The 27,521-nt window shown below is 44.8% G+C and overlaps 2 protein-coding genes, 1 non-coding gene and 1 pseudogene across 5 annotated transcripts; 3 read left to right on the forward strand and 1 right to left on the reverse strand.

The window, feature by feature from the left end:
* Window positions 1–212: 212 nt before the first annotated feature.
* On the reverse strand, window positions 213–4,985 carry LOC109752980 (ABC transporter C family member 10-like). Of its 2 annotated transcripts, XM_073503135.1 has the most exons (6): window positions 4,181–4,600; window positions 3,823–4,107; window positions 1,325–2,757; window positions 691–1,011; window positions 528–614; window positions 213–403 (listed from the first exon to the last, which is right to left on the reverse strand). In XM_073503135.1, the coding sequence occupies exons 1-6, from the start codon at window positions 4,521–4,523 to the stop codon at window positions 311–313; spliced, it is 2,562 nt and encodes an 853-aa protein (XP_073359236.1). In that variant the 5' UTR covers window positions 4,524–4,600; the 3' UTR covers window positions 213–310. The 2 variants fall into 2 exon arrangements, 1 of the variants encoding a protein (XP_073359236.1); XR_005763703.2 differs by lacking the exons at window positions 213–403; window positions 528–614; window positions 691–1,011; window positions 1,325–2,757; window positions 4,181–4,600 and adding an exon at window positions 4,625–4,985 and having other exon boundaries at window positions 3,996–4,107.
* Window positions 4,986–5,140: 155 nt separating this feature from the next.
* On the forward strand, window positions 5,141–13,182 carry LOC109752976 (ABC transporter C family member 10). Of its 2 annotated transcripts, XM_020311905.3 has the most exons (13): window positions 5,147–5,421; window positions 6,195–6,261; window positions 6,350–7,737; window positions 7,943–8,263; window positions 8,339–8,425; window positions 8,551–9,150; window positions 9,258–9,422; window positions 9,906–10,200; window positions 10,467–10,681; window positions 10,768–11,073; window positions 11,634–11,697; window positions 12,019–12,258; window positions 12,427–13,182. In XM_020311905.3, exons 2-13 carry the CDS (start codon window positions 6,246–6,248, stop codon window positions 12,534–12,536), a joined length of 3,807 nt encoding a protein of 1,268 aa, XP_020167494.1. In that variant the 5' UTR covers window positions 5,147–5,421; window positions 6,195–6,245; the 3' UTR covers window positions 12,537–13,182. The 2 variants fall into 2 exon arrangements, with proteins under 2 accessions (XP_040252624.1, XP_020167494.1); XM_040396690.3 differs by lacking the exons at window positions 11,634–11,697; window positions 12,019–12,258; window positions 12,427–13,182 and having other exon boundaries at window positions 5,141–5,421; window positions 10,773–10,985.
* Window positions 13,183–16,572: 3,390 nt separating this feature from the next.
* Window positions 16,573–26,910, forward strand: LOC109752981 (ABC transporter C family member 10-like; annotated as a pseudogene).
* LOC120970126 (small nucleolar RNA Z247) lies at window positions 20,294–20,431 on the forward strand. Its single transcript, XR_005764872.1, has one exon. It is a non-coding gene; the product is annotated as a small nucleolar RNA Z247 (small nucleolar RNA).
* Window positions 26,911–27,521: the final 611 nt, after the last annotated feature.

Genomic DNA, 27,521 nt, shown 5'->3' on the forward strand with positions numbered 1-27,521 from the left:
CAGTGCAGCAACATGAGGATTTTGGACATTAGCAGCCATCCATGCATTTTGTGATATTTGTCCAGCAATGAAAATCATGTGAGAAATGATACAAAAAGATAAATACAGGAATCCTTTGTTCTGGCGCAAGTAAAGCATATAAGGCTTAACACCTGCATCCCCTGTTCCTCTTTCCTCTTTCTTTATCAGTTGATCCGCCAGCGATGGCTTCACAGACTCTGTATGAATACCATCTGCCTCCTTTATTGATACTTCCTTAGATCCTTGAGGGGATATACTGCTATTAAGATCTGAAACACCAATAGTATTTTTATGGGGCATTTACAAGGTCTTTAAATTCGTCACAATCTGCCAATAGATCTTGATAAGGTGCAGACTGAATGACCTCTCCGTCTGATATTAACTGACAAAAAACACCACTATGTTAGATGGCATCAACAAATAAATCAAGCTACTTCCAGATAAATATAAATCATAGGGGCTCAAATGTAATCGTATGTTGACATTTCTCAAGTGGAGAGAGGTACCAAAATGGAGTCAAATACAGGTAGAAAATCCACTTGGTGTGTCACCAAAAGAACAGTCTTGTCTGATAGAGCACCCATGACATATTCCTGTTACAAAGAGATTTGTAAAACAGTTCACACTCTAATAGTAATACTGTCTGCATTTGCTGAATATGATCCTTACATTAAAGAGACTTGTAGCTGTATGGTCATCAACAGCACTGAAAGGATCATCAAGAAGATAGATGTCTGCATTTTGGTATAGTGCACGAGCAAGCTGAACGCGCTGCTTCTGACCACCACTAAGATTTACTCCTCTCTCCCCAATTTGTGTGCAATCTCCATATGGCAACATTTCAAGGTCCTTGACCAACGAGCACCTCACGACTGTGTTGTGGTACCTTTCCCCGTCCATCGGCGATCCAAAGAGAATATTCTCTTGCACGGTTCCTGTTTGGATCCATGCATTCTGAGAAATATATGCTATTTTCCCACAGACTTGCATCTGAAATGTTTATGCAAAGTTCAAGAGTTTGAAATGAAGTTCTTATGAAAAAAATGAATTGATTAACGTAATTCATATTGGCAACATTGTCGAGCATAATTTTCAACAACTTTGCAAACTGAACATGATGCTGATTGATCTACGAATGGAGGGATTCAAGCTTATTTTTGTTAACCGAGATGCAAACGACTAACAAACTGGATTCGAAGCCACCTGTCGTTTGTCAACTGGCTATGTTCTTCATGTCTAAATGTCTCAATTCTTGAATATGACAGATATTTCACTAGACGATGAACTTACTAATAAAACATACCATGCCTTCAGTTCTGAGGACCTCTCCGAGTACAGCAGCCAAAAGCGTCGACTTACCTGAACCTACCTCTCCACATATTGCTATTTTTTCTCCAGCTTTGGCTACCAGATTTATATTCTTTAGAGTTGGTTTTGATGTATTCTCTTCCCATGAGAAGCTACACGAATTCATCGCTATAGGACAATCAATGCCACTATAGTATTTCTTCCTAACTTGTCCATTTAGCTCAGGCGCATCAAGGAACTTTGATATCCGAGTGAAAGCAACCTTAGCTTGTATCACAGCAGCAATAACATCCGGCATCAATATAACAGGGTCTTGCACAAGACGTAGAGTTGCCACAAAGGTGAAAACATTGCTAGCATCAAGAGGGGTTTTCAAAAGATAGCATGTTATAAAGGTCGCCGCTGACACGAAAACAGGAGACGACCAGAACAGGCAACCGTTGTAGGTCCTCCTAAGCTGGAATGCAGACAACCACTTGTACTCAACCTCCCTCAATCCCTCGATGACCTTCTTGAAGTGAGCTTCCCATGCATAAAGTTTCAAGATCTTCATATGAACTAATGACTTAGACATGGCCTTCAATCTCACATCTTGTGCTTCCATAAATTTACTCTGAAATTTGTGTTGCAGTCTGGCCAATGGAACGCTGCACAGTACAGTGATAATAATGACAACTAAAGATGAAATCATTGCAGCACCAACCGCATTGTATAGAATTGCCAGAGCAATGCAGAGCTGAACACTTGTTGCCCATGATTGATGGAACCAGTAAGGGAATTCCCCAATCCGATACGCGTCGACAGTCACATAGTTCATAATTTCTCCAGAAGAGTGCTTCATTTTTGCTGCATTCGATAGCTTTTGTTGTTTCTTATAAATAGCTGCCGATAGGAGTGACCTCACCTGCAGTCCTAATCTCCGAGTGCGGAAATACCACTGTCTCTGTGACAATGATTCACAGCATTTGCAGACGAACATTAACGCAGCGAGCACATAGCCTTCGTGTTTAAAGGTCCCTTTCCCAAGTGAGACATTGATGAATGCCTTGAGAATTATTGGGCCTGTCGATAACGTGAGAACCTTGAGCAAAGCAAAGAAACCAGAGACCAAGATGGCACGCTTGTGAGAAGAAACAATAGTCCAGAAGAATGATGGTGTGTCATGTGACGGCGACTGCTTCTTGCCATTCAGCTTCTCCATGAACATCATGTACTGGTTGCGTGCTCGATCTGTGGTGCCTAGAAGTGGCATGTCTTTGTCCTGAAGGGGTTTCTTGTAGCCCATCTTCATTAGAGGATTCAACCACCAAAATGAGATCTTGCTGAAAAACCCAGCTTTAGCGAATGGAGTCACCTGACTCGCAGAATCAGCTGCCCCACCATCTGAAAAAATCAGCTTCAGCATAGGTAGCGGAAGTGGTGTACTCCCTGCATTCCAAGTTATTGAAAGTTCTAGGTTTGTCCTAAGTCAAACTTACTTAAGTTTCACGAAGTATATAGAAAAATATACCAACATCTACAATACCTAATTAGTTTCGTAAAATTCATCATAAAATATATTTTTCATACTATGTACTTGATGTTGGAGATATTAGCAAATTTTTCGATAAACTTGGTCAAACTTAAGAAGTTTGATTTAAGACAAACAACTTCCAAGTAATTTTAATCAGAGGTAGTAGCTAGCTATGTAACATGAGGAAGTGGAGGAGAGGATTATACTTGTGAAGGAACCCATTGCACTTCAAGGTGGATAAGCTCCTGCTGCAGCCCTGCACCAATTATGAACAAGAAACTGTAGTTAGGACAATGAGCAGATGCCCTTCTTCATGAAGGAGCAGACAAACAGCACATACTACAAATACCGGTACTGGAGCAAACATCAGAAAGTCTGAATGCCATGAAATTATCTAGAGCGACACACGGAAATTTGAACGCTTGCTCGGAACACAAAGATCATAGTGCATCATGAAAATCAAGGAAACCCAAAGCTGAAGGAGAAACTGTACTCGTCAGTGATCATCAACTGTACCTTGTTGAGCCAGAGGAAAAGAAACTACAAGAACTGCTTTGTTTTGCTATAAGAGGGCGCACCCATATTCAACAATTTCCTCAAAGAGAAAAGGCCAGATATCCAAAAACAAATTGCCCAGAATGGCGCCCCTTTTCCCTCTGAAGCGATGGTGCCAGTGTTGAGTGTTAACCTCTCTAGGCTGCTACTAGCTGGTGAGTAGTAGCCCCAAGCTAACAACGTGCCAAATGTTTGGTGTGTACAAGTTCTGTAATCTTCTGTCCGAAAATATTCTGTGATATGTTGAGAATCAAATTTTCTGTAACCAACTCCGGTGTCAGCCGGCCATATTAATATACACCGCACGGCCACCAGATCAATATACTATGCAAACGAAATCACCCAATGCCACATTTTGCAGATCGAAAGGCCTTTCGCCCTGTTCGCTTTCATAGAAACGAAACAACATCCAAGTCCACTCTTACATCCATCAAAATAAAACCAGCCACATGCATAGGCAGAAACAACAAACCCAACAGCCAAAGGCAGAGGTAAATCTGAGCATAACAGCACCGCGTGTTGCCACGGTGGTGATCGGCCCCAGCAGAAGTGTGGTCCTTCATTTCTTCGTTGCCAGCTGAGCTGGGGAGCTTCCACCATCTTTGCTTCCTCCATAAGGGAGCAGGCACTTTTTCCAGGGTCTGCGAGTTCAGTTTGGGACACGACGGTCTCCTGCGTTTGAGTTACCCCGACGGTCGCCGCCACATCACCTGTAAACCAGACCACGGTAATCAAGAAAAAAAAGCATGTCATTACGCAATTTCCGGGTAGTCGACAACATACCAGCAGTAATCGCATTCAAAGCAGCATTATTGGCATTGCTGAGCCAAACTCTAGTCATAGATTCAAAATTAACAAATTCAGAGCATTGAAGGCTGAAGCACATTGAAAATTTCTTTCCACGCCACTTGTAAGTTGTACCACATGACAGCAAGAGAATTGATATTGGTTGGCAGGTCTCTTTCTCACAACACAACAAGCAAGAATCCTCATGCATGTGTTGTCTTCTGATCAGGGTATCACGGCGCGTAAGGAGCTTATTTTTGTGGGATAAAGGCCACACAAAAAGCATGTAACAGCCGGGGGGAAAAACGGGCATATATAACTCCTCCTGGCTAATGCGCATCTTTCTGATTTGGTTCAGTTGTCGGGGTTAAGCCACCGACAATCTTCTCAGGTCTCTCCATTTCAGTAATAATAATAATCGGATGAACACGTTGGTCTTACCCGTAGCGCATCCGGACGGCGTCGGCGCCTCATCCCGCCACTTCTGCACTCGTCTCTGGCGTGGGGAGCGTCGGAGATGCGCTGATGCGTGAACGTCGTGCTCCTCGTCTCACGGTGGCCGCCGCCTCCATCGCTCACCGACCCCGAACTGCACCTAGACTCCGCGCGGGGTAGCGCGACCTAAATGCAGCCAATGCGAGATTGGAAGAGCGGCTACGGCGGCGGAGGGGGAAGACGCGAATCCATAGCAGGAGCAAAATAAAGGGAATAGCTTTTTTTTTATTCGGGGTAAAAAAGAAGGGAAGAGCTCGGTGTACAATCGCGGAGTTGGCCCAAAGAGATGCCGGCCCATGTTGTAGACCAGAAGGCGAAACCAGACCTAATTATTTGTGGGCGAGCGCTTCTTGGGCCTCTCTTCTAAAAAAACTAGCAGCATCAGGCTGACGAGTGGGAGCCACACTTGGGCTGAACCAGACCGACCAGATCTCAAAAAAAAAAAGTTCCTCTTCACGCCACCACCTTCGCTTTTCCCCATTCCCTCGCCGCCGCCGCCGACCCACCTCCCCTGCGCCACCGAAGCCGCACCATGGCCTGCCTCCTCTCTTCTCCCACCACCTTCGACGACTACCTCGTCCGAACCAACCTGCGGCCTCACCCGAGCCCAGGCACTCAAGGCCTGGCCCCGGCTTCTCCGCTGCCGACGTCGCCCCCCTCGTTGCCAAGTTGGTCCGCGCGAGCGCCGCCGATGGATGCTGCTTTAGCTGGCCCAGTTTTGACCCACATCAATGTGGGAAGAGGTGATTGATTCCGTCTGATTATCCAACACGAGTAGAAAAATGTGGCATAGTGTATGTATGTATGTATGTATTATAGTCTGTATTATTTCATATATGGAGGCCACTGCCCGTGGTGTATATTATTAATCTGCTGATAGCTTACTATATTGGTCAGTTGCATAAGGTTTGACTCTCAAGCGTAGATCTCGATCAGCATACCACAGGATATGTTAGAAAACTTGTACACACGCACATCACGTCATCAGGCTGGCTCAAAGTAGCAAGTAGCTGCTTTCCATTATGAGGAGGGGGGGGGGGGGGGGGCATGGAGTACACCATTGTAGTTATAAAAGAGCTTGCGGCGCCGAGCCCTGCAACTTAGCTTGGACAGAGGAGGACGAGGAGGAGGGCGCTGCATACTCACCAGCCTATAGAGAGGTCAACACTGGCGTCATTGCTTCGTTTGTGGCACCAAACAAAATAGTTTTTGTAGTTTCTTGTAGCCAAACAAAACCATACAGTTTTCTTCTTCAGCTTTGGGTTTCCTTTATTTTTATGCGACAATGTGATATTTGTGTTCCGAGCGAGCGTTAAATTTCTGTGCGTGCCTCTAAATAATTTCATGGGATTCGGACTCTGAGGTTGCTCCAGTACCAGTATTTGTACGATCTGTTCTTTGGCTGCTCCTTCATAAAGAAAGAGTATCTGTTCTTTGCCTTCTCCTCTTCATAAAAATGAGTGTATCTCTTCTCTGTCTTAAGTCCTAAATGGTCCCCTGTTCATGATTGGTGCAGGGTTTCAACAGGAGCTTATCCACCTAGGAGCAACACAGATTGCACGCACAGATGGGTTCCCTCACAAGTAAATCCTCTCCTCAAGTTCCTCATGTTACATAGCAGCTACCGTACATCACTACTGCTACACCTTTGCTAACGGTGGTTTTTTTCAGGCGGTGAGGTAGCTGACTCTGAGAGTCAGGTGACTCCCTTTGCTAAAGCTGGGTTTTTCAGCAAGATGTCATTTTGGTGGTTGAATCCTCTAATGAAGATGGGCTACAAGAAACCCCTTCAGGACAAAGACATGCCACTTCTAGGCGCCACAGATCGAGCACACAACCAGTACTCAGTGTTCATGGAGAAGCTGAATGCCAAGAAGCGGCCGCCTTCACACGCCGCACCATCATTCTTCTGGACTATTGTTTCCTGTCACATGCATGCCATCTTGGCCTCGGGCTTCTTTGCTTTGCTCAAGGTTCTCACTGTAACTGCTGGCCCAGTAATTCTCAAGGCATTCATCAATGTATCAGTTGGGAAAGGGAACTTTAAACATGAAGGCTATGTGCTCGCTGCGTTGCTGTTTGTCTGCAAATGCTGTGAATCGTTGTCACAGAGACAGTGGTATTTCCGCACTAGGAGATTAGGACTGCAGGTGAGGTCACTCCTGTCAGCGGCTATATATAAGAAACAACAGAAGCTATCAAATGCAGCAAAAATGAAGCACTCTTCTGGAAATATTATGAACTATGTGATCGTCGATGCGTATCGGATTGGGGAATCCCCATACTGGTTCCATCAAACATGGACAACAAGTGTTCAGCTTTGCATTTCACTGGTAATTCTATACGATGCGGTTGGCGCTGCAATGATTTCATCTTTGGTTGTCATTGTTATGACCGTACTGTCCAATGTTCCATTGGCCAGACTGCAACACAAATCTAAGAGTAAACTTATGGAAGCACAAGATGTGAGATTGAAGGCCATGTCTGAGTCATTAGTTCATATGAAGGTCTTGAAACTTTATGCATGGGAATCTCACTTCAAGAAGGTCATCGAGGGGTTGAGAAAGGTTGAGTACAAGTGGTTGTCAGCATTCCAGCTTAGGAGGGCATACAACATTTTCATGTTCTTGTCTTCACCCGTTCTGGTTTCGGCAGCGACCTTTCTGACATGCTATCTTTTGAAAATCCCCCTTAATGCTAGCAGTGTCTTCACCTTTGTGGCAACTCTACATCTTGTGCAAGACCCAATAAGGTTAGTACCAGAAGTTATTGCAGCTGTGATACAGGCTAAGGTTGCGTTCACTCGGATATCAAAGTTCCTTGATGCACCTGAGCTAAACGGGCAAGTTAGGAAGAAATTTTGTGTTGGCATTGATTACCCTATAGCGATGAATTCGTGTAGCTTCTCGTGGGATGAGAGAACATCAAAACAAACTCTAAAGAATATAAATCTGATAGTCAAAGGTGGAGAAAAGATTGCGATTTGTGGAGAGGTAGGATCAGGAAAGTCGACACTTTTGGCTGCTGTACTCGGAGAGGTCCCCAAAATTGAAGGCATGGTATGGTTTCTTTTACTAACTTCATATGTTAATGAAATAGATGCCATATTCGGAGAGAAATATATCCTGTTGACAAGCATCATGTTCGGTTCGAAATTTATGAAAATTATGCTCAACTATATTTGCTAACATGAAGTATGTTAATCAATTCATTTTTTCATAACAGCCTTATATCAAATTCATGATCTTTGCATAAACTTTCCAGATCCAAGTCTGCGGGAAAATGGCATATGTTTCTCAGAATGCATGGATCCAATCAGGAACTGTGCAAGAAAATATTCTCTTTGGATCACCGATGGACGGGGAAAGATACCACAACACAATTGCGAGGTGCTCGTTGGTCAAGGACCTTGAAACGTTGCCATATGGAGATTGTACCCAAATTGGGGAGAGAGGCATAAATCTTAGTGGTGGTCAGAAGCAACGCGTCCAGCTTGCTCGTGCACTATACCAAAATGCAGACATCTATCTTCTTGATGACCCTTTCAGTGCTGTTGATGCCCATACAGCCACAAGTCTCTTCAATGTAAGGATCATATCAGCAGATGCAGATTGTATTTCTATTTGATTGTGAACTGTTTTACAAAGCTCTTTGTAACAGGAATATGTCATGAGTGCTCTATCAGACAAGACCGTACTTTTGGTGACGCACCAAGTGGATTTTTTACCCGTATTTGACTCAATTTTGGTACCTCTCTCCACTTCGAAGAAGTCACCATATGCTGATATACGAGCCTCTATGATCTATATTTATCTGTAATTAGATTTATTTATTTGTTGATGTCATCTAAATCTACTGATGATTCTTGGCAGTTAATGTCAGATGGAGAGGTTATCCGGTCTGCACCTTATCAAGATCTATTGGCAGATTGTGAAGAATTTAAAGACCTTGTAAATGCCCATAAAGATACTACTGGTGTTTCGGATCTTAATAACAATATACCCACTCAAAGACCTGAGGAAGTATCAATAAAGGAGAAACATGATATTTGTGGAAGTAGATATACAGAGTCTGTGAAGCTATCACCGGCAGATCAACTGATCAAGAAAGAGGAAAGAGAAACAGGGGATGCAGGTGTTAAGCCTTATATGCTTTACCTGCGCCAGAACAAAGGCCTCCTGTATTTCTCTTTGTGTATGATTTCCTACACAATGTTTGTAGCTGGGCAAATATTACAGAATTCGTGGATGGCTGCTAATGTCCAAAATCCTCGTGTCAGTACACTGAAGTTAATTTCTGTCTACATTATTATCGGAGTTTGCACAATGTTCTTCTTGCTATTAAGATCTTTTGTGGTTGTTGTTCTTGGGATCCAGACATCAAGATCCTTATTTTCCCAATTGCTCAATTCATTGTTCCGTGCACCAATGTCCTTTTTTGATTCTACTCCTCTTGGAAGGGTTCTTAGCCGGGTAAGAATTATTAATAGAATGGTAAATACAATATATTTCCGTTCCGTGTTACACCCAAGGATTTTTCTCACGATAGATTAACTCGTTCCCTTTTTCTTCTACTGCAGGTCTCTTTAGATTTGAGTATTGTTGACCTTGATGTTCCATTTTCCTTTGCGTTTAGTCTTGGTGCGAGCTTAAGTGCATTTAGCAATCTAGGGGTATTGGTTGCTATTACATGGCAAGTTCTGTTTGTATCCGTGCCAGTGATAGTTTTGGCAATTTGGTTGCAGGTAATTGGTATGACTTTGTTCTTTGTGGCTAAGGGCAACTCCAACGCGGATCACATGAACGGTCCGGGCAGTTTTAGCCATCCAACGCTAGTCACCAAATATCCGCGGACGTACGAATTTTCTAACTGCGGGAGCTTTGGGGGAGTCCGGATGTCTGCCTGACCCACTGTTAGTTGGTCCACATCTCCCACAGCCCATGTCCACTCATCTCTTTTTCCTCTCCGTCTGCCTGGCCCAGTCATAGCCCACTGTCCGGATTTGGTGACTACGGTTGGATGGATGGCCTGTTTGCGGGCATGTTTGGACGTGTCCGCGGTCATTTGATGATGTCCATTAGGTGATCCGCGTTGGAGTTGCCCTAAGCCTCATGTCTATGGTTATTCGATTTCAACCACCAATTGATGTTCTGTGCTGCTATTTTTGTCCTACAGTTTTGCATTAGATGTTCTCATTAACCGAAACCTGTTGTGTTTGGTCATGCAGAGGTACTATCTTGCCTCAGCCAAGGAATTGATGCGGATCAATGGTACTACCAAGTCTGATCTAGCAAATCACTTAGGTGAATCGATTTCAGGGGCTATAACAATAAGGGCCTTTGAGGAAGAAGATCGTTTCTTTGCTAAAAATTTGGATCTTGTTGACAAGAATGCCAGTCCATATTTCTGTAATTTTGCAGCAACTGAATGGTTGATTCAACGTCTGGAGATACTGAGCACTGCAGTTCTTTCTTTTTCTGCCTTCATCATGGCCCTCCTTCCTCAAGGAACCTTTAGCCCTGGTAAGCAATTGTATGAACACCATGGTGCTTCAGATATTTGAACAAAGTTGAGTAGTCAGCATTGCTTGCATCTGATTTGCAAAAAGTATGATCTTAGATGCATTCACATGTAAATGTTGCTACCTTTTCAGTGACTTCTGACTGAATTTTAATGCTCATGTGCCGAAGTTAACTAAATAAAGTATTTGATACTTTACAGATGTACAGTTTATGAATATTAATATTGCAAATAGTAGAATTAATTCCTTGTTTTCATACCTGCACAGGTTTTGTGGGAATGGCATTGTCCTATGGTCTTTCCCTAAATTTTGCGTTTGTTGTCTCTATTGAAATGCAATGCAAACTTGCGAATCAAATAATCTCGGTGGAACGGGTGAACCAGTACATGGACATACAAAGTGAAGCAGCAGAAGTTGTTGAAGAAAATCGACCGTTATCAGATTGGCCCCAAAATGGCAATGTGGATATTAGGGATTTGAAGGTAATCAGATGTAAATATTTGCAAGGTAAAAAATAAATCCTATTAACACTTCTAACAGATGTATGCAATTGATTTTCATCTGACAGATCAGGTATAGGAAAGATGCTCCCCTTGTACTACATGGAATCACTTGCAGGCTTGAAGGTGGAGACAAGATTGGTATAGTTGGTCGAACGGGAAGTGGCAAGACAACGTTAATTGGTGCATTGTTTCGTCTTGTTGAACCCGCCGAAGGGAGAATAATTATAGACTCTGTGGACATCAGCACGATAGGCTTGCATGACCTGCGTTCGCATTTGGGTATCATTCCACAAGATCCAACACTTTTTCAGGGTACAGTAAGATACAATCTAGATCCCCTTGGGAAATTCTCAGATCAACAAATATGGGAGGTAAGATGTACACATCTATGTTGCTTTTTCTCATCTTACACAATGATCAGATAAGATAATGATGAAAAGGTATCACACTGAGAGAACCTGATGTGTGTTTATTGGTTAATCATGAGTTAGTCCTCGCAGTACTGTTGCAGTTCAGTTACTTTGATATATACCTTAGATTTCAGAAAGTTCAGCACATTATCAAATTGGGGCGAAAAGTGAATTAGAGGAATCTCAAAAGACAAGTTGCCTTTCTCATAAAAAAGGTAGACTGGCTAAGAGGAACTAGATAAATTTTCATTGATCGAAGTAATAAGTGTTGAAGTATATGTGGATTGCCCAACCTTGTTCATCAGTTTAGACTTTTGGTTCTAGTGGTTGGTTCATGAAACTTAATAATAAGCACACAAATTCGAGTTCAGAACTCAAACACATTGGTTTAACGCCTGGTAGGATTGTACAGCACACACCTCCCACCAACTGATTGCTTAGGTCCCACTTTCTCATTTTGTGGCGCATGAACATTTCAAAATTAATACTAAAGTGGTTGTTTCGTTATTATTGTGCTGCAGGTTCTTGACAAATGTCAACTTCTTGAAGCTGTCCAGGAGAAGGAACAGGGACTGGATTCACATGGTAGGAAACTTCACTTTCATCTATAATTTCTTTTCTGGACTTCCTTTATCGAAACTAATAACATGGGCAAACAGAAACTTGCTCTAATCATTTCAGAAACTGAAATAGGTGTGATAACACATGTGCCACTAAATATGTCTACTGTTATTAGTCCTAGGCGTATTCTCCACGAATAGAGGAGGGTGCAGGCCCAAGTACTTCGGACCCATCAATGGATTATCTCCAACAATGAATCGGAATCTTAATGGCTCTCATATTTTTGCTAGCATGATGTTTGGAACTATCTCATTCATGATACTGATCAAGATCTTATCTTCATAGTTGTGGAAGACGGGTCGAACTGGAGTATGGGTCAAAGGCAGCTCTTCTGTCTGGGACGCGCACTTTTGAGAAGATGCCGCATCTTAGTTCTGGATGAAGCGACAGCCTCCATAGACAATGCAACAGATGCTATCCTTCAGAAAACGATCCGGACAGAATTCAAATATTGCACCGTTATTACAGTTGCACACCGTATACCAACAGTTATGGACTGCGATATGGTACTTGCAATGAGCGACGGTATGTTGCTCTTATCCGGCAACTTATAAGAAATATAGTGACATGTTTGTAGAACTCATCGTCCTATTGACCCGAACTAATCAATATGAAATATTTGAATTATACTTGGAACCAAATTTTTATTGTGGATCTTTCCCATACTAATGAGGTATATATGAACACTTCCAGGGAGAGTAGTGGAGTATGACAAACCTATAAAGCTCATGGAAACTGAAGGATCTCTCTTCCGCAATCTGGTCAACGAGTACTGGTCATACACATCGAACGGAAATATTTAGAAGAGACTGCCAATTTTTATGTTTAGCTGCTGCAGCTTTCCAAGAGATAAAAGATAAATCAGCCTTTTGAAAATAATGATACTCTATGCTACCTCAGAGGTATCCATCTGTTTGGAATAGGAATTAAAGACGGTACTATCTGTTGTTATTGTCTGGAGATTTCTTTTGCTATGTATTGGTACCAGAAATTCTGTGCAATACATTGTGGACTGCCGCTGCTCTTTGGAATTGGTGAAGCTGAACATAGTAAATCCCTGAAGATTTCCGCGCTCCAGTAATCAAACCCTGAAGATTTCCCCGCTATCTGCAACCTCTGCCTGCGATACAAGTTGAGCATATGTGTTTTGCTGACAGTGTTATGGCCGAGTCGTTTGTTGATTAGCAAGTTTATGCTGAATGCATTGGCTTTATGATTGAGGTTCAAGATTATGCAATGTAAAGAACTGCCTTTGTGTTGGTTTCATTTTTGGATATGCTTCGATGTATTTCATCAATGGGAAGCAGCTTTGCTTTGCGTTTGTGTTAAGAACCGCCTTTTATGTTGCGACTGGCATAACGGGCCGCGAGTTCCTACAGAGCCACAAAGAATAGTTGAAACTGTATTTGGTGTATCCCTATTGGCCCATGAGGCCCAGTCCCATTTCTATCAAGTGACTCTGATGATCTTGGAGGGCACAAGTGTGTCTGCCCCAGCGCGCCGCAGCTCACCATCGAGCTGTTGCTGGTATGTCTCCTCTCACAGCATGGTATCGACCGGGTCATCGGCGCGGACGTGTGTGGAGTGGCAGCTGTGCGACGGGACGATGGCGGCTGGCTGGTTCCGGCGAGAAGGTGGAGCTGCGGTTGCTGCTGATAAGGAGAGGAGTAGGTGGAGCTGAGCGGTTGCTGCGTGCAGCAGAGGTATGAGGCGGTGCCGTTGCTGCTACTAGAAATAATACTAGCAGCATCACATCAGGCTGACGAGTGGGAGTCACACTTGGGCTGAACCAGATCACACAGTTCATCTTCCTCGCTTTTCCCCCATTCCTTCGCCTCGCCGGCGGCGGCTCCGACCCACCTCCCCTCTCCGCCTCCCAAGCTGCATCATGGCCTGCCTCTTCTCTTCTCCCACCACCATACCGCCTCCTTCGATGACTACCTCGTCCGAACCTGCATGCGGCCTCACCTGAGCCCAGGCCCTCAAGGCCCGGCCTCGGCTTCTCCACCGCCGACGTCAGCTGCCCTCGTCGCCAAGTTCCTCTGCACCAGCGCCGCTGATGGATGGATGGATGGATGGGTGCTTCACTAGCAGGTTCTGTTTTGATGGGTGGCTGTTAAGAGTTGACCTGGTGGATGCTGCTTCGTCTCTGTGCAATGGAACAGGAGTACATAATGTGGCATGTGAGGTGATTCCTTGTGCAATCTGCATAGTCCTATATTAATATGGAGGCCACTACGCGTGGTGTATATTGATACCACCGGAATCATCTACAGAAGATTTGATTCTCAAGCTGCGATCTCAACGTATCACAGGAGATTACAAAACTTGCACACACGAACATATCGAGTCCGCACGTTGTCAGCGACGTCCTCGAGGTCGCGGTAATAGAAGAGCTTGCGGCGCCAAGCCCTGCAGCTTATATAGCTTGGACGGACAAGCTCGGGGGGTTCTTCGGGGACAACTCAAGACCAGATTTTTTTCCCCCTCCCGCGGCTCCCGCGTCGTCCTCCTAGGGCGACTCAGGGGCGACTAGGGTTTCCCCCCGCGCCGCCACCCCCTCCAGCCCCTCCTCCCCTTGCCGCCACCAGAGGTACGCCTGCCTAGGAGGCTGCCGATGAAGGTGGCGGCGAGGCTCTCCGTCGCTTCGTCCCTTGGCGAAGGACCCCGGACGCCGGGGCGGCGGCCCCGGACGGCGAGGCGGCGCTACCTTCACGGCAGGTGGCGGGCGCAGGATGCGGCGGACGGCCTCCTCGGCAGCTTGGGCAGCGAGGAGCCGGCAGGAGGTGGTCGTGGCGTGGGCTTCTTCCACTCTAGATCTGAAGGTCGGGTCTCTCTCCTCCTCTGCTCCACTCCCTCCTCTGGCCGTGTCAGATCTGTTGCTTTGGCAAGTAGATCCGGTGCCGGCGGGGTGACGGTGGTATATGACTGCGTCTGGGGTAATCCCTTGGCCGGTTCTCTGGCCACGGCGGCGACGGTGCGCGCGCGTGGTTTTCTCCCTGGAGGCGCCGCTGAGGACCTGCTCTATCCACCCCCGTCCCAGATCCCGGGTGAAAGCTCAAAACCCGTCCCGGGGTTGGGCGGCGGCGGCGCCCTGCGCGCCGTTCTCTCCTTGGAGACGCCGCCTGGGGCTCTCTGGTTCTTCGGGAGAGTGGCAGTGAGATTGGAGAGCGCTCGTCGGCGGCGAGCCCAAGGGGTGATTTTTTTGTGTAGGGTGTGCGTTCCTGCAGGTGTATGCCTCGACGGAGTCTTGCTCTGTGGCGGCAAGGTCGTGGCTGTGCCATGTTCGGAGGGGGATAGGGTTCCCCGTCCTGTGGACAGCCGTGACGCCCACCGCAGATGCCTCTCCCCTTGTGCGGTCACTGGAGCGACTCCTAGTGCTTCCACTTTTCGCCCCAGGTGCTCTGTTGTGCTTCTTCGACGATCCTCCTGGCAGCTTTCCTTCCGTTTCTCGGTGTCCAAGGAAGGGGGCAGTGCAGCGGATGTGGTGTGTCTTCGGTGTGGCGAGGACCGATTGCGTGCTTGCTCAGATGTGTCGGCCGACGCTTGCTCTAGCTCTCGGGTGAGCTCCCAACGATCCGATGGTACGGCGCCTTCAAGCCTAGGCGAGAGGATAGGGTTCCTCTTCGGCGTTGGAAGACAAGTGTTTGTTTTTGCCCGATGCTACATGGTCAGGCGACCCTCGGTGCTTCCATGCTACTGATTGCTCCTCGATGCTTCTTTGTTTTCCTGTATCTGGTCCCGGGGTGCAGCAGGCTTCGACATTACTTGCAGGATTTTCTCGTGTGTTGTCTTGGTGTGCAGTAGTGTGCGTTGCGTTGTTAGCTGCTCAGCCAGCTCTCATGTATCTTTCGGTCGCTCATGCTTGGTGGCCTTGTGTAATCCTGGCCGGTTGATGGCTTTGTTAATTCAAAGCCGGGCTCTTCTTGAGCCTTCGTTCCAAAAAAACAACAAGCTCGGGGCAAGGAGGAGGAGGGCGCCGAGTCCTTTGTGCACAGGTATATATATCTCAGTTAGTTTGAAGCATAAGCAGATTCATTAATCTGAAGTCAGTACTGCCGACTCTTCCATAGTGATTGATCTACTGCTTGAGATGTAGTGGAAACTATCTAATGCTCTGGTGTTACCTTATTCATGTTGGAATATGTTCATTTTGGGGTGATTTAGAGCCATAAAATGTTTATCTATGTTCATCAGGTTGTTGTCATGTGGTCATGTCATGGCTGAGGATTTTGTCCTGATTTTCTTTTCAGTGTGCCCTAGTGATGTAATCCTGCATGTTTTGTTGATTAGACATGTTCTGGTAATGAAACATATTCTTGAATTATAGTGATCATGAAAGTTATCATGTATTATTTGGGTCGGACCGTATCGCACAATGGGACATGGGGCCAGAGTCACTCCTAGACCATTGGGTTGGCCCCATATCCCTGTGTAGATTATAGGGGCCACCAGGGACCAGGTCTGGGCCGGAGCGGGCCGGCTCATTCCCAACTTGAGGCGCTACTACCGGCCCATTGCTTCATAGGTTAGGTTTCAATACGGGCGCAATTTGTTGCTTTTCCTGTCGATCTTTCTTAGCCAAACAAAACAGTGCAGTTTTCTTCTTCAGCTTTGGGTTTCTTTTATTTTTATGTGGCAATGTGATCTTTGTGTTCCGAGCGAGCGTTCAAATTTCTGCGCGTCCCCTCTAGATAATTTCATGGGATTTGGATTTTGGACTCTGAGGCTGCTCTTGTACCAGTATTTGTAGTATCTGTTCCTCGTCTGCTCCTTCATAGAGAAAGAGTATCTGTTCTCTGTCCTCAGTCCTAACTAGTTCTCTGTTCATGGTTGGTGCACGGCTGCAACAGGAGCTTGTCCACCTGGGAGCAACAGAGATTGCGCACACAGATGGGTTCCCTCACAGGTAAATCCTCTCTTCAATTTCCTCATCTTACATAGCTAGCCGCATCACTTCTGCTACCTTTGCTAAAGCTATTATTTTTTCAGACGAAGAGGTAGCTGATTCTGAGAGTCAGGTGACTCCCTTTGCTAAGGCTGGGGTTTTCAGCAAGATGTCATTTTGGTGGTTGAATCCTCTAATGAAGATGGGCTACAAGAAACCCCTTGAGGACAAAGACATGCCACTTCTAGGCGCCACAGATCGAGCATGCAACCAGTACTCGATGTTCATGGAGAAGCTGAATGGAAAGAAGCAGTCGTCGTCACACGCCACACCATCATTCTTCTGGACTATTGTTTCCTGTCACAGGCGTGCCATCTTGGTCTCGGGTTTCTTTGCTTTGCTCAGGGTTCTTGCCGTATCAACAGGCCCAATTATTCTCAAGGCATTCATCAATGTATCACTTGGGAAAGGGACCTTTAAACACGAAGGTTATGTGCTTGCTGCGTTACTATTCATCTGCAAATGCTGTGAATCTTTGTCACAGAGACAGTGGTATTTCCGCACTCGGAGATTAGGATTGCAGGTGAGGTCACTCCTGTCAGCAGCTATTTATAAGAAACAACAGAAGCTATCAAATGCAGCAAAAATGAAGCACTCTTCTGGAAACATTATAAACTATGTGACCGTCGATGCATATCGGATTGGAGAATCCCCATACTGGTTCCATCAAACATGGACAACAAGTGTTCAGCTTTGCATTGCTCTGGCAATTCTATACAATGCGGTTGGTGCTGCAATGATTTCATCTTTGGTTGTCATCATTCTGACCGTACTGTGCAACGTTCCATTGGCTAGACTGCAACACAAATGTAAGACTAAACTTATGGAAGCACAAGATGTGAGATTGAAAGCCATGTCTGAGTCATTAGTTCATATGAAGATCTTGAAACTTTATGCTTGGGAAGTTCACTTCAAGAAGGTCATCGAGGGGCTGAGAAAGGTTGAGTACAAGTTGTTGTCAGCATTTCAGCTTATGAGGGCATACAACAGTTTCATGTTCTGGTCTTCACCTGTTTTGGTTTCGGCAGCGACCTTTCTGACATGCTATCTTTTGAAAATCCCTCTTGATGCTAGCAATGTCTTCACCTTTGTGGCAACTCTACGTCTTGTGCAAGAACCAATAAGGTTAGTACCAGAAGTTATTGCCGTTGTGATACAAGCTAAGGTTGCGTTCACTTGGATATCAAAGTTCCTTGATGCACCTGAGCTAAACGGGCAAGTTAGGAAAAAATACTTTGTTGGCATTGATTACCGTATAGAGATGAATCTGTGTAGCTTCTCGTGGGACGAGAACACATCAAAACCAACTCTAAAGAATATAAATCTGATTGTCAAAGGTGGAGAAAAGATTGCGATTTGTGGAGAGGTAGGATCAGGAAAGTCGACGCTTTTGGCTGCTGTACTCGGAGAGGTACCAAAAACTGAAGGCATGGTATGGTTTTTTACTAACTTCATATGTTAAAGAAATAGCTGCCACATCCATGTTATGTTGACAACTGCATCATGTTTGGTTTGCAATTTATGAAAATTATGCTTGACAATATTTTCCAACATGAAGTATGTTGAATTCATTTTTTCATAACAGCTTTATATAAAATTAATGATCTTTGCATAAAATTTCCAGATCCAACTCTGCGGAAAGATAGCATATATTTCTCAGAATGCATGGATCCAATCAGGAACTGTGCGAGACAATATTCTCTTTGGATCATCGATGGATGAGGAAAAATACCACAACACACTCATGAGGTGTTCGTTGGTCAAGGATCTTGAAATGTTGCCATATGGAGATTGCACTCAAATTGGGGAGAGAGGAGTAAATCTTAGTGGTGGTCAGAAGCAGCGCGTCCAGCTTGCTCGTGCACTATACCAAAATGCAGACATCTATCTTCTTGATGACCCTTTCAGTGCTGTTGATGCCCATACAGCCACAAGTCTTTTCAATGTAAGGATCATATCAGCAGATGCAGATTCTATTTCTATTTGATCGTGAACTGTTTTACAAAGCTCTTTCTAACAGGAATATGTCATGAGTGCTCTATCAGAGAAGACTGTTCTTTTGGTGACGCACCAAGTGGATTTTCTACCCATATTTGACTCCATTTTGGTACCTCTCTCCACTTCAAAGAATTAGGTATTTATCTGTAATTAGCTTTATTTAATTTTTGATGTCATCTAAAACTATTGATGATTCTTGGCAGTTTATGTCACATGGAGAGGTTATTCGGTCTGCACCTTATCAAGACCTATTGGTAGATTGTGAAGAATTTAAAGACCTTGTAAGTGCCCATAAAGATATTATTGGAGTTTCGGATCTTAATAACAGCAAACCCACTCAAAGACCTAAGGAAGTATCAATAACGGAGACACTTGATATTCATCGAAGTAGATATACAGAGTCTGGGAAGCTATCGCCGGCAGATCAACTGATCAAGAAAGAGGAAAGAGAAACAGGGGGTGCAGGTGCTAAGCCTTATATGCTTTACCTGCGCCAGAACAAAGGCCTCCTTTATTTCTCGTTGTCAATGATTGCCCACACATTTTTTGTAGCTGGGCAAATATTACAGAATTGGTGGATGGCTGCTAATGTCCAGAATCCTCATGTTAGTGCGCTGAAGTTAATTTCCGTGTACATTATTACCGGAGTTTGCACAATGTTCTTCTTGCTATCAAGATATTTGCTGGTCGTGGTTCTTGGGATCCAGACATCAAGATCCATATTTTCCCAGTTGCTCAATTCATTGTTCCATGCACCAATGTCCTTTTTTGACTCTACTCCTCTAGGAAGGGTTCTTAGCCGGGTAAGAATTCTCAATGAATGGAATGTTAAACAGCGTTGCTATGGTGTCAAGGTGGTTCGGTTCAACCATATATTCTGGTGCAACCGCATAGACTAGATAGATATTCTCTGTAACAATATTCTCCTTCTAGTTTATCCCTTGTACTCCAAGTAGCTTATCCCTTGTATCTCAAGTTTCTATCCCAACAACTTGTACGCTATCAGGGAGTTGCGCCCCTGTCTTTATAACATGCAGCCGTCGCCCTGAACCGGGTACGACGTTTCCCACATGGTAATCAGAGCCTAACTCTTCCATTACATCTAGGTTTTCTCTCCTCCACCGAAACCTCCTACCATGGCTTCCTCCAGCGCCTCCAACCCTACCCTCTCTGGCCAAGTCACCGAGCGTCTCACACGCACCAACTACATCCTATGGCGTGCCCAGATCACGCCTCAACTCCGCGGTGCTGGCTTCTTCGGGTACGTGGACCGGAGCATGGCGGAGCCAGCCAAGGTCGTCGTCTCCAAGGACAAGGATGGCAAGGAGGAGACCACCCCGAATCCTCTACATCAACTTTGGATCAGGGAAGACCAGCAGGTACTGGGTTATCTTCTGAATAATCTGTCCAAAGAAGTACTCGTACAGGTGACCGCGATCACCCACGCGCATGAGCTGTGGATGGCGTTGGCGAGGATGTTCTCGTCAACCTCGATGTCCCGCATCAACAACATCCGCGCCGCCCTCACAAACGCACAGAAGGGGACGCAATCGGTGGCCACGTACTTTGCGCACATGCGCTCTCTCGCCGACGAGCTTGCAGCGGCGGAGTGGCCACTTCGGGATGACGAGCTGATCTCCTACATCCTCAACGGCCTCGACATGGACTACCAGCCGCTGGTCTCTGCCCTTGACGCCTGCACCACCCCGGTCACCCTTGATGAATTGTTTGCTCAGATGAGTAACTTTGATCAAAGGGTGGCTTTGTTCCAAGGGGCAGGGACCGGAGGCGGCTTCAAGTCTTCGGCAAACATCGCCACCCGCGGCCGCGGCGGTGGCGGCTCTCGCTACCGTGGACCCCCTCACCACAAGGGCAAGAGCTCTGGCGGGGGCAACAGCGGCGGCCAGAACGGCAACAACATGCGCGGCGGCGGCCGGCCCTCCTCCAACAACAACAGGGGCCGGCGCACCAGCTCCTCCAACAGCAACAGATCGCGCCCGGACGCTGTTCGATGCCAAATCTGTGGTAACCTGGGACACTCAGCTAAAGATTGCTGGTACCGGTTTGAGGATGATGACGATGCATCGTCCCAAGATGAAAAAGTGGCCGGGGCAGCTGAAGCCTCATATGGTGTTGACACGAACTGGTACGTCGACAGCGGAGCCACGAACCACATCACCGGTGAGCTGGAAAAGGTGACCATGCGCGAGAAGTATCGCGGCCAAGATCATATCCACACTGCTAGTGGAGAAGGTATGAAGATTGGTCACATTGGTCATTCTGTTATTAAAACCCCTCCTAGAAAAATTCATCTCAGAATTTTTTTGCATGTTCCTAGTGCTTCCAAGAGTCTTCTTTCCGTTCATCGCATTGCCATTGATAATCATGTCTTTCTTGAATTTCACCCCTTGTTCTTTTTGATCAAGGATCAGGCCACGAGGAGGGTGCTATATCGAGGTAGATGTGTTCGCGGGCTTTACCCATTGATTCCGGAGATTCGAAGATTCAATAAACAAGTTTTTAGTGGCACCAAAGTCTCATCTACACGGTGGCACGATCGATTAGGACATGCATCTTTTTCTTTAGTTGAGCGTCTGCTTAGAAAAAATAAGCTCCCATATGTTGGAGAGCGTGATGTTGAAACAATTTGTGATTCCTGCCAGAGAGCTAAAAGCCATCAGTTTCCTTATCCTATTTCTACAAGTATTCCTACCAAGCCTTTGCAACTTATTTTTTCTGATGTGTGGGGACCTGCTCCCTCCTCTGTTAGTAGACATACATACTACGTGAGTTTCATTGACGACTATAGCAAATTTACCTGGATCTATCTTCTTAAGAAAAGATCCGATGTATGCCAAGTTTTCCTTAATTTCCAAGCTTTAGTTGAAAGGAAATTCGACACCAAAATCATAGCCCTCCAATCTGATTGGGGTGGCGAATACGAGAAGCTAAACTCCTTTTTTCAAAAACTTGGCATATCTCATCACGTGTCGTGTCCTCATGCCCATCAACAGAATGGGTCTGTTGAACGCAAACACAGACACATTGTCGACGTTGGTTTTTCCCTTCTTGCTAGCGCCTCCATGCCCTTAAAATTTTGGGACGAGGCCTTTCTCACAGCAGTTCATATCATTAATATGCTACCTAGTCGTGTTAGCAACAATGAAACTCCCACTGAAAGGCTCCTCCACACCAAACTAGACTACACTTCTCTCCGTGTGTTTGGATGCGCCTGTTGGCCCAATCTTCGTCCTTACAATGATCGAAAACTCAGCTTTAGGTCCAAACAATGTGTGTTCATTGGCTATAGTGCTCAACACAAAGGCGTCAAGTGCCTTGATGTTTCAACCGGACGCGTCTATATTTCACGAGATGTTCTTTTTGATGAAACAAAATTTCCCTTTGCCACCCTTCATCCCAATGCCGGTGCCTTACTTCGTCAAGAAATTCTTCTCTTACCACCTAGTCTTACCGGTCTAGATCAAGGGGGAAATAACTGTAATGATCATGTGATGACTAATCCTCATAACCGTGCACTTGAGCTTTGTGATGATGCAGATGGCAATGGTGCAGAACATGGCGAAGGAATCACAGAGAATGGTGAAGAAATCAACCCAAACAGCCCACATTTCATGTGTCACACAGCGGGGAACAGATCTTCATCGGGATTGGAGCTCCAGCAGCGTGGCAGCAAATCTGCCCCGGGATTTGTGTCGCAGCAGGGCGCCAGCGCGCCAGATCCCGTGTCGCCCGCCAGGCGTGGCGACAGCGACCCAGCGGCGGCCACGCGGCTCGCCTCAACTGGGCCAGAAGCGGCGTCCGGCCCGCACCAATCCCTGGAGGCCACGCGGCAGGAGCCCTCGGCCCGCTGGCCCGCGGGCGGACCCCGCCACTACATACGCCGCCAGCTGGGCGCGCGCTCCGGCGCGGATTCGTCCCAGCCCACGACAGGCGTGTGATCCGAGGCGGATCCGGTCAAGCCCGTGGTCTCCACGCGGTCTGGATCTTCTGCGCCTCTCGTCACGGCTTCAGCATCACCCGTCGCCACAGAAGATCCCGCTGACACAGCTGCTGGCGCGGCTGGTGCGTCGGGAGCGCCAGGGAGATCTGCCTCGGGATTGTCTGGTCCAGAGGCTAGATCTTCTGTGGTCGCCAACGACGCCGCCTCTTCTGATCAACCTCGTACACGGCTACAGAAGGGAGTAATTCAACCCGTCAATTATAAACAAATAACTAAGTTTGGCTTAGCGTGTACCACAGGTGAACCTGGTACGCTTGATGAAGCTCTCGGGGATACACGCTGGAAAAAGGCCATGGAAGAGGAATACATGACACTTCAGAAAAATAAGACGTGGCATCTTGTGTCTCCACGGCGAGGTAAAAATTTGATTGATTGTAAGTGGGTTTATAGGATCAAAAGAAAGTCCGATGGAACCATAGATCGCTACAAAGCCAGACTTGTTGCAAAAGGCTTCAAACAGCGATATGGCATAGACTATGAGGACACCTTCAGTCCAGTGGTTAAGGCTGCTACTATTCGTCTTGTACTGTCTATTGCTGTTTCCAGGGGATGGAGTCTCAGACAACTAGATGTACAGAACGCGTTCCTTCATGGTGTTCTGAAAGAGGAAGTATACATGAAACAACCTCCTGGTTTTGAGAACAAGGATAAACCCTTTCATGTGTGTAAGCTTGATAACGCTCTATATGGACTGAAGCAAGCTCCCAGGGCATGGTATTCTCATCTCAGTCAGAAACTACAAGCACTTGGTTTTGTTCCTTCAAAATCTGATACATCTCTATTCATCTATAATAAGTTAAAAACATCTATTTTTGTTCTTATCTATGTTGATGATATTATTGTCACAAGTTCATCTAATGAAGCAGTAACGGGATCGTTGAAAGACCTAAGTGCCGAGTTTGCTCTTAAAGATCTGGGAGACTTACATTTTTTCCTAGGGATTGAGGTAAAGAAAACTGAAGATGGTCTTCATCTCTCTCAAGAAAAGTATGCTGCTGATTTGGTAAGAAGAGCTGGCTTGCAAGGATGTAAAGCCTCCCCAACTCCTTTATCTAGCACAGAAAAATTGTCACTTGAAGAGGGAGATCTCTTGGGTCAAGAGGATAGTACTAGATATAGAAGTCTAGTAGGCGCACTTCAGTACCTCACCTTAACAAGGCCAGATATATCTTTTGCAGTCAACAAAGTATGCCAATTTCTTCATGCACCCACTACTGTTCATTTGACTGCTGCCAAGCGCATAGTGAGATATGTGAAAAATACTATGAGTCTTGGTCTTACATTCACCAAATCTTCATCAACTCTTGTCAGTGCTTTTTCTGACTCTGATTGGGCAGGATGCATAGATGACAGACGATCCACTGGTGGATTTGCAGTTTTCTTTGGACCAAATCTTATATCATGGTGTGTAAAGAAACAGGCTACTGTATCACGATCTAGCACTGAAGCTGAGTATAAAGCATTAGCAAATGCCACTGCTGAGATTATCTGGGTTCAGTCCATGTTGAGAGAGCTGGGTGTGAAGCACACCAAAACTCCATGTTTATGGTGTGACAATCTGGGTGCTACTTATCTGTCTGCTAACCCAGTTTTTCATGCCAGGACAAAACACATTAAGATAGATTTCCATTTTGTCAGAGAAAGAGTTGCAAGGAGACAATTGGATATCCGCTTTGTGCATTCACGAGATCAGGTTGCAGATGGCTTCACAAAAGCATTGCCTATGAATTTTTTTGAAGAATTCAAGCGTAATCTCAACTTGACCAAGTTGTGATTAAGGGAGGGTGTTAAACATCGTTGCTATGGTGTCAAGGTGGTTCGGTTCAACCATATATTCTCGTGCAACCGCATAGACTAGATAGATATTCTCTGTAACAATATTCTCCTTCTAGTTTATCCCTTGTACTCCAAGTAGCTTATCCCTTGTATCTCAAGTTTCTATCCCAACAACTTGTACGCTATCAGGGAGCTGCGCCCCTGTCTTTATAACACGCAGCCGTCGACCTGAACCGGGTACGACGTTTCCCACATGGAAAATACATTAAATTTCAGTTAGGTGTTACACCAGAGGTATTTCTTACGATAGATTAACTCGTTCTCTTTTTCTTCTACTACAGGTCTCTTCAGATTTGAGTATCATTGACCTTGATTTTCCATTTGCCTTTGCGCTTAGCCTTGGTGGCAGCCTAATTGCATATAGCAATCTAGGGGTATTGGTTGTTATTACATGGCAAGTTCTGTTCATAGCCGTACCAATGATAGTTTTGGCAATTTGGTTGCAGGTAATTGATTTGACTTTTTTTCTTTGTGGCTAAGGCTCATGTGTAAGATTATTCCATTTCAATCACCAATTGATGTTCTGTGCTGCTATTTTAGTCCGAGAGTGAATGAGCCTACAGTTTTGCATTAAGTGTTCTCATTAACCGAAACCTGTTATGTTTGGTCATGCAGAGGTACTATCTTGCCTCGGCCAAGGAATTGATGCGGATCAATGGTACCACCAAGTCTGCTCTAGCAAATCACTTGGGTGAATCGATTTCAGGGGCTATAACAATAAGGGCCTTTGAGGAAGAACATCGTTTCTTTGCTAAAAAATTGGATCTTGTTGACAGGAATGCTAGTCTATATTTCTATAATTTTGCAGCAACTGAATGGTTGATTCAACGTCTGGAGATAATGAGCGCCGTAGTTCTTTCTTTTTCTGCCTTGGTCATGGCCCTTCTTCCTCAAGGAACCTTTGGCCCTGGTAAGCAATTATATGAACACCATGATGATTGAAATATTTGGACAAAATTGAGTAGCCAACTCATTCTATGGCCATCGCTTGTATCTGATTTGCAAAAGGTGTTCGATCTTTGATGCATTGACACGTAAATGTTGGTACCTTTTCATTGACTCCTCCACTCATAAATAGATGTCGTTTCACACATGACATGGGTGTCTGGCAAACTTATTTGAACTGTACTTTTATATGTATATATATGTTTGTAGAAAACTAGAAGAGAGTTATAGTATGAAAATAATATTGATGAAAAATCTAATGATAGTATTTTGACCTACGAGTGCCAATACTTTTTACTTATATAATACTCCCTCTGTCCCAAAATAAGTGTCACTGATTTAGTACAAAAATAAGTGTCACTGATTTAGTACAAAGTTAGTACAACTTTGTTATAAATCAGTGACACTTATTTTGGGACAGAGGGAGTTATTGTCAAAGTTATAAATTTTCGACTGAATGTGTTCTATAACGCCTTGTATATATGAACTGAGGTAATAATATTTATTGTTCCAAGAAAAATACATTTGCTGCATTCTGCCAGGTAAAATAAGGTGAATATAAAACACCATACGTTCTCATGCTACCACTTGTTCTGATGATTTTATGTATAGGCTTGTATCTTTTATGAAGACGCAGTTTTAGTCCTAATGCTCATGTGTCGAAATTAACTAAATAAAGTATTTGATACTATCATAGTAGAATTAATTCCAAGGGCATTAATATTACAAATAGTAGAACTAATTCCTCGCTTTGGTGCCTTCACAGGTTTTGTAGGAATGGCATTGTCCTATGGTCTTTCCTTAAACATTATGTTTGTTGCCTCTATTCAATTCCAATGCAACCTTGGGAATCAAATAATATCAGTCGAACGGGTGAAACAGTACATGCACATACAAAGTGAAGCAACAGAAGTTGTGAAGAAAATCGACCGTTACCAGATTGGCCCCAAAATGGCAATGTGGAGATTAGGGATTTGAAGGTAATCTGACATAAATATTTACATGCACACCTTACAAGGTAAAAAATTGTATTAACTCTTCTTACAAATGTATGCAATTGATTTTCATTTGACAGATCAGGTATAGGATAGATCTTCCACTTGTACTAGATGGAATCACTTGCAAGTTTGAAGGTGGAGATAAGATTGATATAGTTGGTCGAACAGGAAGTGGGAAGACAACCTTTATTGATGCATTGTTTCGTCTTGTTGAACCTGCCGAAGGGAAAGTAATTATTGACTATGTGGGTATCACTATGATAGGCTTACATGATCTGCGTTCATGTTTGGGTATCATCCCACAAGATCCAACACTTTTTCAGGGTACAATAAGATACAATCTAGATCCTCTTGGGCAATTCTTAGATGAACAAATATGGGAGGTAAGATTATACACAACTAACAATGTTGACTTTTCTCATCTTACCTAATGATAAGATAAGATTATGATGACATTACCGAAAGAGTTATATTATGTTCCATGTATAGTCCCTTGGCTCCTAGGAAATACAAGTTGCATATTTACTAACATGGTATTTTTTTTTCTTTTTTTCGAAAAGGCGGGACTCCCCGGCCTCTGCATCAGAACGATGCATATGGCCACTTAGATAAATAAAATTGGTTCAACAATGTCGTAGAGTCATAAAACAAAATAAAGTCGAGCTCACATAGACCTCGATGCTAAAACAGAAAAAGGCCATAAAGCCACAACCGGCTGGCATAATAAAGATAGGTAAACTAATTGCCTATCCTATTACATGACCGCCATCCAATCCGGTTGAAGATATCCCGCGCTACCATCTCCCACCGGACAGATCCAGTAACCAAACACTCCCTGGCCTCCGTCGGAGTGAGTAAGGACCACATACGGATCAGCGCCGTAGCACGGAATACAACCTGCAAAAAATGAATAGTAGTTATTCTGTTAAAAGCCAAATCATTTCTGCAGTTCCAAATTCCCCATAACAACGCACAAACTCCTACACGAATGTGTCTAGCTGTAACGGACTCTATCCCATCCAGCCACGTTCCAAATAACGAC

This window comes from Aegilops tauschii, chromosome 7, assembly GCF_002575655.3.
Source record: "Aegilops tauschii subsp. strangulata cultivar AL8/78 chromosome 7, Aet v6.0, whole genome shotgun sequence".
NCBI classification, from domain to species: domain Eukaryota; kingdom Viridiplantae; phylum Streptophyta; class Magnoliopsida; order Poales; family Poaceae; genus Aegilops; species Aegilops tauschii.

Coding starts and splice junctions, on each gene's coding strand:
- LOC109752976 (XM_020311905.3), top strand. Junction 10,201..10,466: donor TCAAGGAACCTTTAGCCCTG/GTAAGCAATTGT, acceptor ATACCTGCACAG/GTTTTGTGGGAATGGCATTG. Junction 12,259..12,426: donor GGTACTTGCAATGAGCGACG/GTATGTTGCTCT, acceptor GAACACTTCCAG/GGAGAGTAGTGGAGTATGAC.
- LOC109752980 (XM_073503135.1), bottom strand. CDS start 4,523: ATGCGCATTAGCCAGGAGGAGTTATATATGCCCGTTTTTCCCCCCGGC. Junction 1,012..1,324: donor TCCTCAGAACTGAAGGCATG/GTATGTTTTATT, acceptor TAAACATTTCAG/ATGCAAGTCTGTGGGAAAAT. Junction 615..690: donor CAGCTACAAGTCTCTTTAAT/GTAAGGATCATA, acceptor TCTTTGTAACAG/GAATATGTCATGGGTGCTCT.